This window comes from Monodelphis domestica, chromosome 2 (genome assembly GCF_027887165.1).
Source record: "Monodelphis domestica isolate mMonDom1 chromosome 2, mMonDom1.pri, whole genome shotgun sequence".
NCBI classification, from domain to species: domain Eukaryota; kingdom Metazoa; phylum Chordata; class Mammalia; order Didelphimorphia; family Didelphidae; genus Monodelphis; species Monodelphis domestica.
Genome location: NC_077228.1, coordinates 225806278 through 225825792, shown reverse-complemented (window position 1 = coordinate 225825792; position 19515 = coordinate 225806278). Strand labels below are relative to the sequence as shown.

General features: G+C 34.8%; 1 protein-coding gene across 7 annotated transcripts in view; it reads left to right on the top strand.

The window, feature by feature from the left end:
- The window catches only part of CEP112 (centrosomal protein 112), a 595424-nt gene that overhangs the window by 212139 nt on the left and 363770 nt on the right, over positions 1 to 19515 (top strand). For all 7 annotated transcript variants that reach the window (XM_056817269.1, XM_056817267.1, XM_007482762.3 and 4 more), the window contains exon 18: positions 1837 to 1972. In XM_056817269.1, coding sequence (XP_056673247.1) covers positions 1837 to 1972 — 136 coding nt within the window. The remainder of the gene's footprint in view (positions 1 to 1836; positions 1973 to 19515) is intronic.

Below are 19515 nucleotides of genomic sequence, written 5' to 3'. Positions count from 1 at the left end.
TATCTCTATGTTTTCTCAGTAGACCATCATATCATTTCAAAAAGCAATAGTTTCATTTTCTCACTGTGCTTATTCTTTAAATTTCTTTTTCTTATCTTATTACTATACGTAGCCTTTCTTGTGCAATATTGTATAGTAATGGTGATAATGGACATCTTTACTTTATCCCTGCTGTTATAGGAATGGCTTCTAGCTTATTCCCCAAGTCTTTCTTTTTCTTTTAACTTAGGGCTCTCTGCCTTTTAGGGTATGGTTTTTCCACATGTCAGAACAATGGAAAGAGAAAATACATGAGATAGAACCTCAGAATTACTTATCTCTGCTCTCTTATAATCCTCCCCTCATCAGAAACTGTTGACTCAAGTTCCAGGAACATCTTGATTCACTTGTTTGAAGATGCTTTAAAATATGAATTCATAAATTTTTTTTTTGTTTAGCTTGAACCTTGTAACTGGATAGATGTCAGAAATTCTAAAGAAAGTTTATCTTTTTCTTTTCTAGTTAATAGATCATACTTTAATATCTCTTTCTTCTCTTTTTACCTCCTCCCCCCACAACTACATTTGAGGAATGAAACATGCATATACCATAATGCAACATTTAACCACATTTTTTAAATCTTAAATTGGTTTTAAAGTAACACTGTAATAAATAAACTTTTATAATCTTAAGAATCAAATATTGAGGAGAAGGCAAGAATTAAAGCATAATAACAAAGAATGAAATAGTGTGTACTTAAAAGTTCTGTTCGCAGCTGCAGAAATAATAGGTTTCTTTTTCTTTGTGGCTTCTCTGGCACTTAGCTACAATCTTTGTCTTAGCATCTTGGCATTTGCTCTCCTTTCAGTTTTTTTTTTTCGGTTTTAACTAGTGACAGTTACATTAGTTCTACTTCTGGACCTTTAGCCTGATTGCCCCCATCTTCTTTTGTGTTCACTGGTACCTAGTGAAAATGTTGGACACAATGGTTATACTTTTTCTTGCCCTGGCATCAATTCCTGACTGCCCATTTGGACCCTAGTACACTTGCCTCTGGGATTCATCCTCACTTTTCTATTCTCAGGGTTCTAGTTTCTGTGACCCTTCAGGAGGAAATAAACATTGGGGTTAAATGTCAAAGGACAGTTGTTTTCTTAACACCTTTTATGTACTAATTTGTAAATTGTCTCACCTGTATGTAGATCATCTTTTTTTAGATTTCTTGTACCATAAACAACTGAGGCAATGGATAGAGTGTTGGGCCTGAAATCAAGATCTGAATTAAGATTTAGCCCCAGGCATTTACTAGCAATGTGACCCTGGGCATGTCACACAGCTGTTTCTGGCTTCCTCAGTTTCATCAATTATATAATGGGATACTTATAGCACATACCTCTCTGAAATAGGAGGCTCAAATGAGGAAATATTTGTAAAGAGCTTTTGTTAAGTGCCTGACACATAGTAGGCACTATAGAAATGCTTATTAACACTCTTTTTCTTCTACCTATTTGCAAATAGACTAATTTGTTTGAAAGAATAAAGAAGCAAAATGGTTTGATGAATATGTGCTTTTCTTTTATTAGGCAGATTCACTGAAGGATAGGAAATCCTGAGAAGGAGGATGCCAATCAGCTTTTCATCCCCTCACAATTCAAATGTTAGAAAAATCTCTGTGTCTCTCTAGTGGTAACTATTATATTCTTCAGTCATTTCAAGGGATGTTTAGTTTGGAACTCTGAGAGGAAATTCAAACTTGAATATGAATGAATTTAAAGAGAGCTAAAGACTTTTAAAATACAAGTATAGTTGTTGCTTTATATGATAGTATTTGATAGAAGATTTTCTGTAATTTCCTAGGGAGAAGGAGGAACAGCTGAATCGGGTGACTGAGATACAGAGGCTCCAGGCCCAGCAGGCAGATGCTGCCCTAGAGGAATTTAAGCGGCAGGTTGAGCTGAACTCAGAGAAAGTCTATGCTGAAATGAAACAACAGGTGAGGTCACTGTTCCATCTTTTCTGAAACTCACTCTCTGAGGATGATAAATTCTAATCTTGAAATACCCAGGACATAATTCACTTTTTATAGTACTATATTAAAATCTTTTTGATTCTTTGATAGAAAATAAGCAAGGAATATAACTTGATTCTTCCTTATAAAAAAGTGAGAATGATTGTTATAAGAGTTACATCCACTTATGTATGGATAGAGAGAACTTTTAAAATATTTCCTCAGTAATGGCATGGCTATTGTTGCTAAAACTCCATTCATAAGAAAATATTTTATTTATCAAAGCTATTTCTATTTCCATATAATAGATGATAAAATTGTTGATGTGGTTCTAAAAATTTCCCTAGATTAAATAGTCCATAATAAATGTTATTTTTGTCTGTGTCCAGGTAACAATCACCCTACATAAAAAATACTACTTTATGGTGTTTGCAATCCACATTTACTAATTCACTCCAAAAGTTAAATTGAATTTATTGTGAAGGTCAGAATTAAAATTTATGTAATTCTTTAATTCTGTGGTTATACTTTTATTTTTCTCCTTTGTCTTCATTTTAGAGATTCCTACCTTCTAGCAAAAGAACATGCAGATATAGAACTCTATTAGAAGCTTGGAAAACCTGAGACAGGAGCAAAATATATTAAATATGTTTTCCTCTTTTTTTTTACTACAAGAAAAGATAACCTGTGCTACATACCAGAGACATGTATTATTAGTAACATTCTTCTCTAGCTTATTAATCCTGGTTTTCAGTCTTGTCTGTCTTTTTCTTATTTCTATCATTCTTTTTCATTTTTCTCATTTCCCCCACTTTCCTCAGATTAGTACTCAAGGATATCTTTTAGTTCTGCCAAGACTAAAGACTAATGAAGTGTCTTACCACTGCCCCATTAGATTCACTTAATCGTTCCTCAAAAAAAAAAGTCTTTATTAAGGTCCTAATTTGTTGTCATTGCATTATGCTAGTTTCCTGGTCATACAAAGATATAAGATGACAGTTCCTATCCTTTATATCCAATAAGGGAAGTGAGATAGGTAGACAATGGAGTCTCACATAAGCTAATCTGTGATGGAGGGAAAGTAAACATCCATACATATGTTGTAGGAAAATTTGACAAGGAAGATCTCACTTTTAGCTGGGGAATAGGAAGGGGATCAAGAAGAAGATGCAGAGGTCACCCTTGAAAGAAGAGCAAAAAGAAGACAGAAGTGAGAATTAGGGACATGCTTCTCTTTTGCTAGTTTTTTCCTTTTTAAAATTTGTTTTAAAGATTCTTTTAAAAAAATGTGAAGTTCCAAATTCTCTCTCTCTCCAGCCCCTCTACTACCCACTTAAAAGGGAAGCGAAATGATATCAACTATGCATGTAAAATCAGACAAAATACATTTCCACATTTTCTATGCCAGAAAAGGCAAGAAAAATAAAGTGAGAAAATTATACTTCAATTTGTGTTCATTTTCATTAGTTTTCTTTCTGGAGGAGAGAGAATAAGAATCATGACAATTGGAAAAAAATTTAAATAATATGTTATATCCTCTATGCTGATTGCATTTATAGTCTAACTGGTAACTGGTAACATTGGCCTTGAAAAATCTTGAATTTTATTTGTCATGCCTCCATTGGAATTCTTACCATGTTTCTTTCTCCACTTTTCTTAACCCAATATATTGGAAGTTTTGAGGAGGAAAGAAGATTCAAAGCTAAGGCTCAAAATTTCCAATAGATATGAGATACTCTAAAGAAAGATATACAGAATATTGATCAATATTTTAAAATATACATAAATTAAATTTTAAAATAAAGTCAAATGGTTCAGAAATATTAAATAATAAAGAATGCCAAATTATAGCATCTCTACAGTGACTATGATAACACTGATTCTATAAATTGATACAATGAAAATCTTTTTCAATACTTTATTAACCACACTGCAGATTTAATTAACCTGTAATTTAAATTGTAGTACTCTCTATCTCTCATTCAAAGATCCATTGTGCAAATCTTTAAGGTCACTATCTCTTTATAATATGAAAACTGCATACAAAATTTAAAGTGAATTATTCAGCACAAAGCACATCAGTATCAGTAAGGGAAAACTCAAGTTTCTAATGATTTCAATTAAATATATCCAGTTTTATTCCCTTCTTGACAATGCTACTAAGTGAAGATGGAATACTATAGTTTCTTGGCTGAATTATATTCTCCAAAATTACAGTGCCTCTGGAGGTACTCAGAATGTTTTTACCAATACAGTTGGGAAGAACCATTGTGAACAAAAGGACAAGACAGAGGTCTGGGGCATTAAGTTGTTTGACAAAACATATTGTAGACATGTTTCATCTAAATCATAGACAACTTTAAGACCTAAATAAATAGTAACATAATTAAGTGTATCTCACATTATGCTACCTCTGTAACTGTAATTAACTTTTATTAATATCATTTGTTTTTGCTAATTATACTTATCCCAAAGCAATAAAAGGTCATAAACATTTGTAGCCTTATTAATGTGGCAAAAAAGGATAATTTAGTACTTTTAAATTGATTTTCTTAATACTCTTGCTTAGTAGTACCTTAAACATAGTACATACTTTATGATATTGGTGAATTTTAAATCCTAATCAAATGCAGGCTTTTTTCTCTCTGTGTCCTCATCTGTGGTTGATACCTTTACAATAAAGATTCTCAGTCTGACCATTAAATAATCTATTTAGCAAAAAATATAGGGAGAATGTCAAGATTTCTACCCGAACATCTCCCTAAATATTTAAATTTCTTGCTCAAAGATCTATGAACATCTCTGGTATTTTAATTGAAGGAAATAAGGAATAATTTTGACATGACCCTGGCAATCAAGAACTAGAGTCCTAATCTTACTCATGCACAATGGACAATATATATATATATATATATATATATATATATATATATATATATATATATATATATAACATCTCCCAGGAAAATTATAAGCAAGATAACTAACATAGCTATGTTTTTGTTCATTTTATTACTTAGTTTAAATTTTTTAGAAGCACCCTTATATAAATCTATAGTTTTGTAATACTTGTCCATTACTTTACTTTTCAAAATTCTAAAAATGAAATAGTGATATAGAGCATTTTTTGTATCATTCATTTTTTCTGAAAGTTGTCAATTCATATCTTTGCCCATTAATCAGTTGAGGGAAAACCTCTTATTTTTATAAATTTGAGTCAGTTCCCTATGTATTTGAGAAATAAAGTCTTAATTAGAAAAACTTGAAAAATTTTAATTTTTTTCTATGGTACTATTTAGAAAAATGTAGTTCCTCTGATTAGCTTTTTTAATTTAAATTTAATTTAAAGTCTGGTTTTGCTTTTGCTTTGTCTGAGATCATTGTTGCAATAGATTCTGCGCCAGCCTCTTAATTTAAATCCACAGGTATGTCTTTCTTTTTCAACTGTGTTTCTTATAAGAAAAAAATTGTTGAATTCTAATTTCTACTCCATTATGCTACATATTTCTGTTTTATGAATTAATTCTTCCCATTCCTAATTATGACTGATTAATACCTGGGTATTTCTCTCTATCCTATTTTCTTCTGTTTTTCTGTTTTTCCCTTTTTATCATATCTCTCCTCAAAAGTCCATTTTGCTTCTGACCATTGCCTCCCTTAATCTATTCCTTACCCTATTTTCTTATCCCTTTTTCTTCAGATTTTCATGTTGGGTAAATAGATTTCTTTATCCAACTTGTGTGTATATATATTTTCTGTCTTTGAACCAATTTAGATGAAAATGAGGTTCAAGTGTTGCCCACCTTCTCACAACCCCCCACATATATGTGATAACTTTACCTTTCTCTCAGTTTGTCCATCTTCATCATTGCTTCACTTTTTTTAGAACATCCCAACATCATCAACTTAGACCTTGCCCTCTGGCAATGTAGACCCCTTCAAACTGCCCTAGTAATGATAAAGTTCTTCGGGATTACTTATATTAGCCTTCCATATAGTAATATAAACAGTTTTGTCTCATCGGATCCTTTATTATAATTTTCATATTTACCTTTTTATGTTTCTCTTGAGTCTTGTGTTTAAATGTCAAATTTTCTATTCTGCTCTGATCTTTTGATCAATAATGCATAAAAGACCTCTATTTCATTATATTTCAATTTTTTTTCTCCTGGAGGATTATACTCAATTTTGATGGATAAGTTATTTCTTGGTTGTAATCATAGCCCCTTTGCCTTTCTGGAATATCATATTCCAAACTTCTATTCCATTTTATTATTATAATTTTTCTTTCTGTCCATTTGAAATATTTTGTCTTAGACCTGAGACTCTAAAATTTGGGCAAAAGATTGCTGAGAATTTTCATTTTAGGTTCTCTTTCAGGAACTAATTATTGGATTCTTTCAATTTCTATTTTATACTCTCCATCCAATCTAGAACTGTGAATGGACTCTTGTGCCCAGTGTCCCCTTACAAAGAACTTCAAAATGAAACCTCAAGTCATATTTTGGAGGAGCAGAGCCAAGAGAAAGTCTAGTTTGAGACATTTTTTCAACCTAAGGAAACTTAGGATGTTGATAGGAAAAGTCTGTAGAATTGGAGTGGAGGTCTGTCTGGAACCTAAATACAGCAGAGGTAGCAGTGTATCAGCTTCAGGAACTCTCACTCACAGACTATAAAGAAGTTGGACAAGTATTTAGAAAGAGATTACAGGTGCACTCTTTGCTGCTACTGGTTAGAGCTGGTGCTGACTGGCAACTGTATTGTCCATTCACAATTGTGTTCAAAATTCCAGGGTAAAGAGAACACTAATGGTCAGCCAGAAGGGAGCAGAGGCCCAGGTTACAGTTCCAAGGTGAGGAGGAATGCTAGTGCTTACAACTGTAGGAGACCAGGCACTATTCCTCAATGAAGATCAGAGTGCATACCTAGAGAGCAATCATCATACTTTTCCCAGAATCATACCACTTTGGAAGAACCAAGAATTTGCAGTCTCTCAGAACTATCTCTGAAAACAGTGGCAGAAAAAAATGCTTGGCACTATGCCTCCCTACTTCCAGGGGAACAAGAACTCAACGTTAACATAAGATTCCTAAACTTGTCTTTTTGTTGTTTTAATTATTTCATTTTGGGGCCAGGTAGCTTTATCCAATGTAGTATGATTCAATTCTTTCAGAATGTCTCCTCATTATCTTTTGCCCCATAGTATTTTTGATGTTAAAGAGAGTACTTTTTTGATTATTCTTTTTTCTTTATTTCTTCTCTTTGTGGTGGCAAAAATATTGGAAAATGAGGGGGTGTCCATCAATTGTGGAATGGCTGAACAAATTGTGGTATCTGATGGTGATGGAATACTATTGTGCTGAAAAGAATAATAAACTGGAGGAATTCATGTGAACTGGAATGACTTTCCTGGAATTTATGCAGAGTGAAAAGAGCAGAACCAAGAGAACATTGTACACAGAGACTGATATACTGTGGCACAATCTAATGTAATAGACTTCTCTACTAGCAGCAACGCAATGATCCAGGATAATTCTGAGGGCCTTATGAGAAAGAACGCTGTACACATCCAGAGAAAGAACTATGGGAACAGAAATGCAGAAGAAAAACATGATCAATCACATGGTTGGATGGAGATATGATTAGGGTTTTGATGTTAAAAGATCACTCTACTACAGATATGAATAACATGGAAATAAGTTTTGAACAATGATACACATCTAACCCAGTGGAACTGCTTGTTGGCTTCAGGCAGGGGGAGGAAAGAGTGAGGGTAGGGGGGAATCATGAATCATGGAACCATGGAAAAATATTTAAAATTTAAAAATTTCTTAAAAATATTTTCATATATACCAAAAAGAAAATCAAAAGAGAATCGGTAACTGATAACAAATTTCTCCAGATCATCCTATTCTTAGATTGCAGTGTACTAAATTCATAAAACTCTACATTATTTTTTATAACATTTTTTTATTTGGTCAATTTCAAACATTATTCCTTGGATACAAAAATCATTTTCTATTCCTCCCTCCCCTCCTAACACCCCTCCCATTGCCAATGCACAATTCCACTGGGTATTACATGTGTCCTTGATCCACACCCATTTCCATGTTGTTGGTATTTGCACTAGGGTGTTCATTTAGAGTCTACATCCCCAATCATATCCCCTTGACCCCTGTAGTCAAGCAGTAGTTTTTCTTCAGTGTTTTTACTACCACAGGTTTTCTTCTGTATGTGGATAGTGTTTTTTCTCATCGATCCTTCCAAATTGTTCAGGATCACTGCATTGCCACTAATGGAGAAGTCCATTACATTAGATTGTACCACATTGTGTCAGTCTCTGTGTACAGTGTTTTCCTGGTTCTGCTCCTCTCACTCTGCATCAATTCCTGGAGGTCGTTCCAGTCTCCATGGAATTCCTCCACTTCATTATTCCTTTGAGCACAATAGTATTCCATCACCAACATATACCACAATTTGTTCAGCCATTCCCCAATTGAAGGGCATCCCCTCATTTTCCATTTTTTTTTGCCACCACAAAGAACACAGCTATGAATATTCTTGTACAACTCTTTTTCCTTATTATCTCTTTGGGGTACAAGCCTAGCAGTGTTATGGCTGGGACAAAAGATAGACAGTCTTTTAGTTCCCTTTGTGCATAGTTCCAAATTGCCCTCCAGAATGGTTGGATCAATTTACAACTCCACCAGCAATGCATTAATGTCCCAACTTTGCTACATCCCCTCCAGCATTCATTACTTTCCGTTGTTGTCATGTTAGCCAATCTGCTAGGTGTGACTTGATACCTCAGAGTTGTTTTGATTTGCATCTCTCTGATTATAAGAGATTTAGAGCACTTTTTCATGTGATTATTAATGGTTTTGATTTCTTTAACTGAAAATTACCTATTTATGTCTCTTGCCCATTTATCAATTGGGGATTGGCTTGATTTTTTGTACAACTGATTTAGCTCTTTGTAAATTTGAGTAATTAGACCTTTGTCAGAGGTTTTTGTTATAAAGATTATTTCCCAGTTGATTTCCCTTCTTATTTTGGCTACATTGATTTTGTTTGTACAAAAACTTTTTCATTTGATGTAATCAAAATTATTTATTTTACATTTTGTGACTCTTTCTAAGTCTTGCCTGGTTTTAAAATCTTTCCCTTCCCAAAGGTCTGACATGTATACTATTCTGTGTTCACATAATTTACTTATTGTTTCCTTCTTTATGTTCAAGTCATTCACCCATTCTGAGTTTATCTTGGTGTAAGGTGTGAGGTGTTGATCCAAGCCTAATCTCTCCAACACTGTCTTCCAATTTTCCCAGCAGTTTTTATCAAATAGTGGATTTTTGTCCCAAAAGCTGGGATCTTTGGGCTTGTCATCGACTGTCTTGCTGAGGTCATTTACCCCAAGTCTTTTCCACTGATCCTCCTTTTTGCCTCTTAGCCAGTACCAAATTGTTTTGATGACCACTGCTTTGTAATATAGTTTGAGATCTGGTACTGCAAGGCCATTTTCCTTTGTATTTTTTTTTTCATTATTTCCCTGGATATCCTTCATGTTTTGTTCTTCCAAATGAATTTGTTATGGTTTTTTTCTAATTCAGTAAAAAAGGTTTTTTTGGAAGTTCAATGGGTATGGCACTAAAGAGATAGATAAGTTTGGGTAGGATGCTCATTTTTATTATGTTAGCTCGTCCTTCCCATGAGCAGTTAATGTTTTTCCAATTGTTCAGATCTAGTTTTAGTTGTGTGGAGAGTGTTTTATGGTTGTGTTCATATAGTTCCTGTGTTTGTCTCGGCAGATAGATTCCTAAGATTTTTATATTGTCTAGGGTAATTTTGAATGGAATTTCTCTTTCTAATCCCTGCTGCTGAGATGTGTTGGAAATATATACAAATGCTGATGACTTATGGGGGTTTATTTTGTATCCTGCAACTTTGCTAAAGTTGTTGATTATTTCAGCTAGCTTTTTAGTTGATTCTCTAGGATTCTTTAAGTAGACCATCATATCATCTGCAAAGAGTGATAGCTTGGTCTCCTCCTTGCCTATTTTGATGCTTTCAATTTCTTTTTCTTCTCTAATTGCTACTGCTAGTGTTTCTTGTACAATGTTAAGTAGTAAAGGTGATAATGGGCATCCTTGTTTCACTCCTGATCTTATTGGGAATGCATCTAGTTTATCCCCATTGCAGATGCTGTTGGATGATCATTTTGGATAGATACAGTTTATTATTTTTAGGAAAGACCCTTCTATTGCTATACTTTCTAGTGTTTTCAATAGGAATGAGTGTTGTATTTTGTCAAAGGCTTTTTCTGCATCCATTGAGATAATCATGTGATTTTTGTTAGTTTATTTGTTGATATGATCAATTATGTGGATGGTTTTCCTAATATTGAACCATCCTTGCATTCCTGGTATAAGTTCCACCTGATCATAGTGAATAACCCTTGTCATGACATGCTGGAGTCTTTTTGCTAGTATCCTATTTAAGATTTTTGCATCTATGTTCATTAAGGAGATTGGTCTGTAGTTTTTCTTCTCTGTTTTTGACCTGCCCGGCTTTGGAATCAGTACCATATTTGTATCAATCTTTGTGAATTTACCATGTGCTCCTGAAAAGAAGGGTTATTCCTTTTTGTCCCATTTATTTTTCTCCATATATGTATTAACTCTAATTTTTCTAAGATTTCATTCACATATTTTACCTCTTTCTTATTTACTTTTTGATTTGATTTATCTAAATTTGATAGTGGTAGGTTCAGGTCTTCCACTAGTATAGTTTCAATGTCTATTTTCTCCTTCAATTCTACTAGTTTCTCTATTAGAAATTTGGGTGCTATACCCTTTGGTGCATACATGTTCAGTAGTGATATTTCCTCATTGTCTATACTGCCTTTTATCAGTATGTAATTACCTTCCCTATCTCTTTTGATCAGATCTATTTTTACTTTGGCTTTTTCTGATATTATGATTGTAACTCCTGCCTTCTTTCTGTCAGTTGAAGCCCAATTGGTCTTACTCCATCCTTTAATTCTGACCTTGTGAGTATATATTTGCCTCAGGTGTGTTTCTTGTAGACAACATATGGTAGGATTATGGATTCTAATCCACTCTCCTGTAAGGGTTAAAATTATGGCTGAGACTGAATGTAATATTTATATTTGGTCACCAAGGATTTTACTTATAAAATCCTAATGAAACACCCAAACTCAGCTGGAAATTTTATGGTGATTTAATTGATATATTGGAGGAGATTAAGAAGAAGGAAGAAGGAAGAGGCTAGTACTGGGCAGGAAGATTAGGATATCTAGAAAGTAAGGTTTGAGTGTGAAGGAGGGAAGAATCAGCCTGACCTCCAAAGGGGCTCAGCAAAATGCTAGAACCTGAATCAGTTCAAGGGCAAAACTCGCCACAAACACTCCAAGATGTCGAAATGCCTAGCTCATTCCTCACTCTCAGCCAGAGTCGCCTCTCCAGGGAAAGAGGAGGAGAGACAAAGTGACGTACCTTGTATAGACAATTTTACATCACTTTCCTGCATCTCATCTATACCAATGATGACTTAGCTTGACTTAGGACAGCCCAGGAGTCTGTCCTTTTTTTCTCTATATATCTGTTGAAGGCCATTTTCTCAGATAATTTAATCTTGAGTTTGATGCTACCTTCCTAACCTTGTTAAACTAAAAAGAATGGAGAAATGTGGAGTTTCCAAGACCTGATTCTGTTATTCCAAGTATTTCCATTGTTAGTGATAAGGAAATAGCTAAATCAGATCTTCTAAAGTACAGTCTGATTAGGGTGGAATATTTTTCAAATTCACACTCCTATTTGTCTATGTTTTATGGGTGAGTTCATCCCATTCACGTTCAAAGTTACTATTGTCACTTTTGAATTCCCTAGCATTTTGATATCCTCTCCTAGTTCTGTCCTTTCTTCTTTTGCTATTTTAAACCTGTGGTTTACTTTTAATCAATCCCCCTATTCCCCTCCCTTAATATGCTTCCCTTTCTGGCCCCTCCCTTTTTGTTTTCTTCTTGTTTTTTTTTTTAGGGTCTGTTAAGTTCCCTCCCCTCTTTCTGCATTCCCTTCCCTCCTCCTCTAAGTTTTCCCTCATTCCTTACCATGTAGGATAAGATAGGCTTCAAGATCCCAATGGATCTAGATGCTCTTCTGTCTCAGAGTTGATTTCACTGAGAGTAAGGTTTAAGTATTACCTATTAGCACTCTCTTCTTCTCCTTCTTATGAGTATTCTTCCCCTCCCCTTCCCATGTGTATCTTTCTGTGACAAAGATTATTCTATTTATTTTATTTCTTCAAGTATCTCTTGGTACCATCATCTATTCCCCCCCTTTTTCGTTTTTGCATATTATTTTATAGCCCTTAATGCCCCGATCTTTTCATATGAGTGATTCTTCTAATTACTATAATAATGAATACAATTTTTGAGAGTTACAAGTAACATTTTCCCCATATATTAATATAATTTGATCTAATTGTAGCCCTTAAAGAAGAGAGTTTGAATAAAAAATTTTTTCCTCCCTTTCCCTCTTTCATATGTACATTTTCATGTTTCTCTTGATCTTTGTATTTGGATAACAAACTTCCCACTTAGTTCTGGTCTTTTCTTTACAAATATTTAGAAATCTTCTATTTTGTTGAATGCCCATACTTTCCCCTGGAAGTATATAGTCAGTTTTGATGGATAGGTAATTCTTGGTTGAAGACCCACTTCTATTGCCTTACTAAATATTGTGTTCCAGGCCTTGAAGTCCTTTAGCATGGAAACTGCCTGGTTTTGTGTGATCCTGATTGGTGCTCCTTAGAATCTGAATTTTTGGCTTTTTGTAGAATTTTCTCCTTAGTTTGAAAACTCTGGAATTTGGCAATTAGAGTACTGGGAATTGGTAGTGTAGAGGGTGTTCTGTGAACTCTTTCAATGTCTATTTTGCCCCATTGTTCAAGAACTTCAGGGCAGTTTTCTTGATTACTTGTATGATGTCAAGATTTCTGATTATTTCTGGCTTTTCAGGTAGACCAATGATTCTAAAATTGCTCTCCTTCCTCTGTTTTCCTCATCTGGCACCTTGTCAATCAGATATTTTGTTTCCTTCTATGTTGTCAGTCTTTTGACTTTGCTTAGTTAATTCTTGCTGTTTTGCAAGATTATTGGTTTCCAGTTGTTCAGTTCTGGCCCTTAAAGCCTGGTTTTCTACTTTAACCTTTTTGGTATTCAGCTATGATTTCTTGTTTGCTTGTTTTTTTAACCATTCCCCATTTATCTCACCAGAAGCCTTCCATTGTTTTAATAAGATCCAATTTAAATACTTCCAGAGCTTGTGGACAATTTGCATTTTTCTTAGAAAGTTTTGCTTTTGTTTTAATTTTGTCCTGCGTTTTCTCTGTAGCCTGGGTTTTTCCTCCATAAAAATTTTCGAAGGTCACTGTCTTTTTTTGTTTTCTTTGGAAGGATTTTTTTTTAATTTTTATTTGGTCATTTCCAAACATTATTCATTGGAAACAAAGATCGTTTTCTTTTCTTCCCTCCCCTCACTCCCACCACCTCTCCCATAGCCCACGTGCAATTCCACTGGGTATCACATGTGCTCTTGATTCAAACCCATTTCCATGTTGTTGGTATTTGCATTAGAGTGTTCAATTAGAGTCTCTCCTCAGTCATATCCCCCCCACCCCTGTAGTCAAACAGTTGCTTTTCATCAGTATTTTTACTCCCACAGTTTATCTTCTGCTTGTGGATACTGTTTTTCCTCCTAGATCCCTGCAGATTGTTCAGGGACATTGCATTGCCACTAATGGAGAAATCCATTACCTTCGATTGTACCACAATCTATCAGTCTCTGTGTACAATGTTTTCCCGGTTCTGCTCCTTTCACTCTGCATTACTTTCTGGAGGTTGTTCCAGTCTCCAAGGAATTCCTCCACTTTATTATTCCTTTTAGCACAATAGTATTCCATCACCAACATATACCACAATTTGTTCAGCCATTTCCCAATTGAAGGTCATCCCCTCATTTTCCAATTTTTGGCCACCACAAAGAGTGCAGCTATGAATATTTTTGTACAAGTCTTTTTGTCCATTATCTCTTTGGGGTACAGACCCAGCAGTGCTATGGCTGGATCAAAGGGTAGATATTCTTTTGTCGCCCTTTGGGCATAGTTCCAAATTGCCCTCCAGAATGGTTGGATTAATTCACAACTTCACCAGCAATGAATTAGTGTCCCTACTTTGTCACATCCCCTCCAGCATTCATTACTTTCCATAGCTGTTATGTTAGCCAATCTGCTAGGTGTGAGGTGGTACCTCAGAGTTGTTTTGATTTGCATCTCTCTGATTATAAGAGATCTGGAACACTTTTTCATGTGCTTATTTTTGATTTCTTTTTTCTTTTCTTTTTTAAAATAATATTTTATTTGATCATTTCCAAGCATTATTCATTAAAGACAAAGATCATTTCTTTTCCTCCCCACCCCACCCCCTATAGCTGACGCGTGATTCCACTGGGTATCACATGTGTTCTTGATTCGGACCCATTGCCATGTTGTACGTATTTGCATTAGAGTGTTCATTTAGAGTCTATCCTCTGTCATGTCCCCTCAACCTCTGTATTCAGGCAGTTGCTTTTTCTCGGTGTTTCTACTCCCACAGTTTGTCTTCTCTTATGAATAGTGTTTTTTTTCCTAGATCCCTGCAGATTATTCAGGGACATTATACCGCTACTAATGGAGAAGTCCATTACGTTTGATTATACCACAGTGTATTAGTCTCTGTGTACAATGTTCTCCTGGTTCAGCTCCTCTTGCTCTGCATCACTTCCTGGAGGTCGTTCCAGTCTCCATGGAATTCCTCCACTTTATTATTCCTTTGAGCACAATAGTATTCCATCACCAACATATACCACAATTTGTTCAACCATTCCCCAATTGAAGGTCATCCCCTCATTTTCCAATTTTTGGCCACCTCAAAGAGCGCAGCTATGAATATTTTTGTACAAGTCTTTTTGTCCATTTTCTCTTTGGGGTACAAACCCAGCAGGATCAAAGGGTAGACATTCTTTTATCATCCTTTGGGCATAGTTGCAAATTGCTCTCCAGAATGGTTGGATCAGTTCATAACTCCACCAGCAATGAATTAATGTCACTACTTTGCCATATCGCCTCCAGCATTCATTACTTTCCTTTGCGATCATGTTAGCCAATCTGCTAGATGTGAGGCGATACCTCAGAGTTATTTTGATTTGCATCTATCTGATAATAAGAGATTTAGAACACTTCTTCATGTGGTTATTAATAGTTTTGATTTCTTTATCTGAAAACTGTCTATTTATGTCCCTTGCCCATTTATCAATTGGAAAATGGCTTGGATTTTTGTACAATAGATTTAGCTCTTTATAAATCTGAGTAATTAAACCTTTGTCAGAGGTTTCTATGAAGATTTTTCCCCAATTTGTTGTTTCCCTTCTGATTTTAGTTACATTGGTTTTGTTTGTACAAAAGCCTTTTAATTTGATGTAGTCAAAATTATTTATTTTATATTTTGTGACTCTTTCTATGTCATGCTTGGTTTTAAAGTCTTTCCCCTCCCAAAGGTATGACATGTATACTATTCTGTGTTTACCCAACTTACTTATGGTTTCCTTCTTTATGTTTAAGTCATTCACCCATTTTGAATTTATCTTGGTGTAGGGTGTGAGATGTTGATCAATTCCTAATCTCTCCAACACTGTCTTCCAATTTTCCCAGCAGTTTTTATCGAATAGTGGATTTTTGTCCCAAAAGCTGGGATCTTTGGGTTTATCGTATACTGTCTTGCTGAGGTCTCTTGCCCCCAGTCTATTCCACTGATCATCCTTTCTGTCTCTTAGACAGTACCAAATTGTTTTGATGACTGCTGCTTTGTAATATACTTTAAGGTCTGGTACTGCAAGGCCCCCATCATTTGTGTTTTTTTTTTCATTATTTCCTTGGATATCCTTGATCTTTTGTTCTTCCAAATGAACTTTGTTATGGTTTTTTCTAAATCAGTAAAGAAATATTTTGGTAGTTCCATTGGTATGGCACTAAATAGATGAATAAGTTTGGGTAGGATGGTCATTTTTATTATATTGGCTCATCCTATCCATGAGCAGTTAATGTTTTTACAATTGCTCAAGTCTAGTTTTAGTTGTGTGGAGAGTGTTTTGTAGTTGTGTTCATATAGTTCCTGTGTTTGTCTTGGGAGATAGATTCCTAGGTATTTTATTTTATCTAAGGTGATTTTGAATGGGATTTCTCTTTCTAGTTTTTGCTGCTGAGCTGTGTTGAAGATATATAGAAATGTTGATGACTTATGTGGGTTTATTTTGTATCCTGCAACTTTGCTAAAGTTGTTGATTATTTCAATTAGCTTTTTGGTTGATTCTCTAGGATTCTTTAAGTAGACCATAATGTCATCTGCAAAGAGTGATTACTTGGTCTCCTCCTTGCCAATTTTGATGCCTTCAATTTCTTTTTCTTCTCTAATTGCTACTGCTAGTGTTTCTTGTACAATGTTAAGTAGTAAAGGTGATAATGGGCATCCTTGTTTCACTCCTGATCTTATTGGGAATGCATCTAGTTTATCCCCATTGCAGAAGATATTAGCTGATGGCTTTAGATATATACTGTTTATTATTTTTAGGAACAACCCTTCTATTCCTATGCTTTCTAGTGTTTTTAATAGGAATGGGTGTTGTATTTTATCAAAGGCTTTTTCTGCGTCTATTGAGATAATCATGTGATTCTTGTTGGTTTGTTTGTTGATGTGGTCAATTATGTGCATGGTTTTCATAATATTAAACCAGCCCTACATCCCTGGTATAAATTCTACTTGATCATGGTGGATGACCCTTCTGATCACTTGCTGGAGTCTTTTTAAGATTTTTGTATCTATATTCATTAGGGAGATTGATCTATAATTTTCTTTCTCTGTTTTTGACCTGCCTGGTTTTGGAATCAGTACCATGTTTGTGTCATAAAAGGAGTTTGGTAGAACTCCCTCTTTGCTTATGTCAAATAGTTTGTATAGTATTGGGATTAACTGTTCTCTGAATGTTTGATAGAATTCACTGGTGAATCCATCGGGCCCTGGGAATTTTTTCTTAGGAAGTTCTTTGATGGCCTGTTGGATTTCATTTTCTGATATTGGATTATTTAAGAATTCTATTTCCTCTTCTGTTAGTCTAAGCAGTTTGTATTTTTGTATATATTCATCCATATCACCTAAATTGGTGTATTTATTGCCATATAATTGGGCAAAGTAATTTTTAATGATTCCCTTAATTTCCTCTTCATTGGAGGTGATGTCCCCCTTTTCGTCTTTAATGCTGTTAATTTGCTTTTTTTCTTTCCTTTTTTAATTAGATTGACCAGTACTTTGGCTATTTTGTTTGTTTTTTTTTTTTGTTTTTTCAAAGTACCAGCTTCTTGTCTCATTTATTAAATCAATAGTTCTATCACTTTCGATTTTATTAATTTCTCCCTTAATTTTTAGGATTTCTAATTTGGTTTTCTGCTGGGGGATTTTAATTTGATCGCTTTTGAGTTTTTTTATTTGCATTTCCAATTGATTGATCTCTGCTCTCCCTAGTTTGATAATATGTACACTCAGGGATATGAATTTAACTCTGATTACCGCTTTGGCTGTATCCCAAAAGTTTTGAAAGGATATCTCACCATTGTCATTTTCCTCAGTGAAATTATTAATTGTTTTTATGATTTCTTCTCTAACTAAACGATTTTGGAGTATAATATTGTTTAATTTACAATTAGTTTTTGATTTGGTTTTCCATGTACCATTATTGATCATTATTTTTATTGCATTGTGATCTAAAAAGGCTGCATTTATTATTTCTGCTTTTCTGCATTTGTGTGCCATGTTTCTGTGACCTAATGTATGGTCAGTCTTTGTGTATGTGCCATGTGGTGCTGAGAAGAAGGTGTATTCCTTTTTGTCCCTATTTATTTTTCTCCATATGTCTATTAATTCGAATTTTTCTAAGATTTCATTCACTTCTTTTACCTCTTTCTTATCTATTTTTTGATTTGATTTACCTAAATTTGATAATGGTTGGTTTAAGTCTCCCACTAATATGGTTTTACTGTCTATTTCTTCCTTCAATTCTCCTAGTTTCTTCATTAAAAATTTGGGTGCTATATTATTTGGTGCATACATGTTGATTAATATAATTACCTTCCCTATCCCTTTTGATCAGGTCTATTTTTGCTTTGGCTTTATCAGATATCATGATTGCCACTCCTGCCTTCTCTCTGTCAGTTGAGGCCCAGAAGGTCTTACTCCATCCTTTAATTCTGACCTTGTGGGTGTCTACCCGTGCCTCATGTGTGTTTCTTGAAGACAACATATGGTAGGGTTTTGGATTCTAATCCATTCTGCTATTCATCTACGTTTTATGGGTGAGTTCATCCCATTCACATTCAAAGTTATGACTGTCACTGGTGGACTCCCTGGCATTTTGATATTGCTCCCTAATTCTAACCTTTCTTCTTCAGCTCTACCTTTTAGTCCAGTGATTTACTTTAAATCAGTCCCTCTTTTCCCCTCCCTTGAGATGTTTCCCTGTCTAGTCCTTCCTTTTTTGTTCCTTCCCCCTCCCCCTTCTTCTTCCCTCCATTTTTTGTGTTCCCTCCCCCTTCCCCCTTGGTTTTCCCTTCTCCCTTCCCTTGTTGGGTAAGATAGAGTTCACGATCCCAATGGATCTGGATGTTCTTCACTCTCAGAGTTGATTTCCCTGAGAGTAAGGTTTAAGTAAAAACTCTCTTCCTCTCCTTCTTATAGGAGTTTTCTTCCCCTCCCCTTCCCGTGTGAACCTTTGTGTGAGAAAGATTATTCTATTTGGTCTTTCTTTTCCCCCTATTTACACATTACATTTTCCCCACATGTTAGTATACATAGATTGATATAAATGTAGTCCTTATAGAAGAGAGTTTGAATAAAAGAAAAAGATAACATTTTTCTCCTTTTCCCTCTCCTTCATATTTACCTTTTCAGGTAGTCCTTGCTCTTTGTGTTTGGATGTCCAATTTTCCACAGAGCTCTGGTCTTTTCTTTGCAAAAAGTTGGAAATCTTCTATTTTGTTGACTGCCCATACTTTCCCCTAGAAGTATATAGACAGTTTTTGATGGATAGCTGATTCTTGGTTTTAGACCCAGCTCTCTTGCCTTTCTGAAAATCATGTTCCATGCCTTACAGTCATTCAGAGTGGATATTGCAAGGTCTTGTGTGACCCTGATTGGCATTCCTTCATATCTAAATTGTCTTTTTCTAGCTTCTTGTAAGATTTTTTCTTTTGCTTGAAAGCTTTGGAATTTGGCAATTACATTCCTGGGAGTTGACTTTTGGGGATTTAGTGTAGAGGGTGTTCTGTGAGCTTTGTCAGTGGCTGTATTGCCCCCTTGTTCTAGAATCTCTGGGCAATTTTCTTTGATTATATCTTGTATTACGATGTCGAGTTTGCTGTTTATT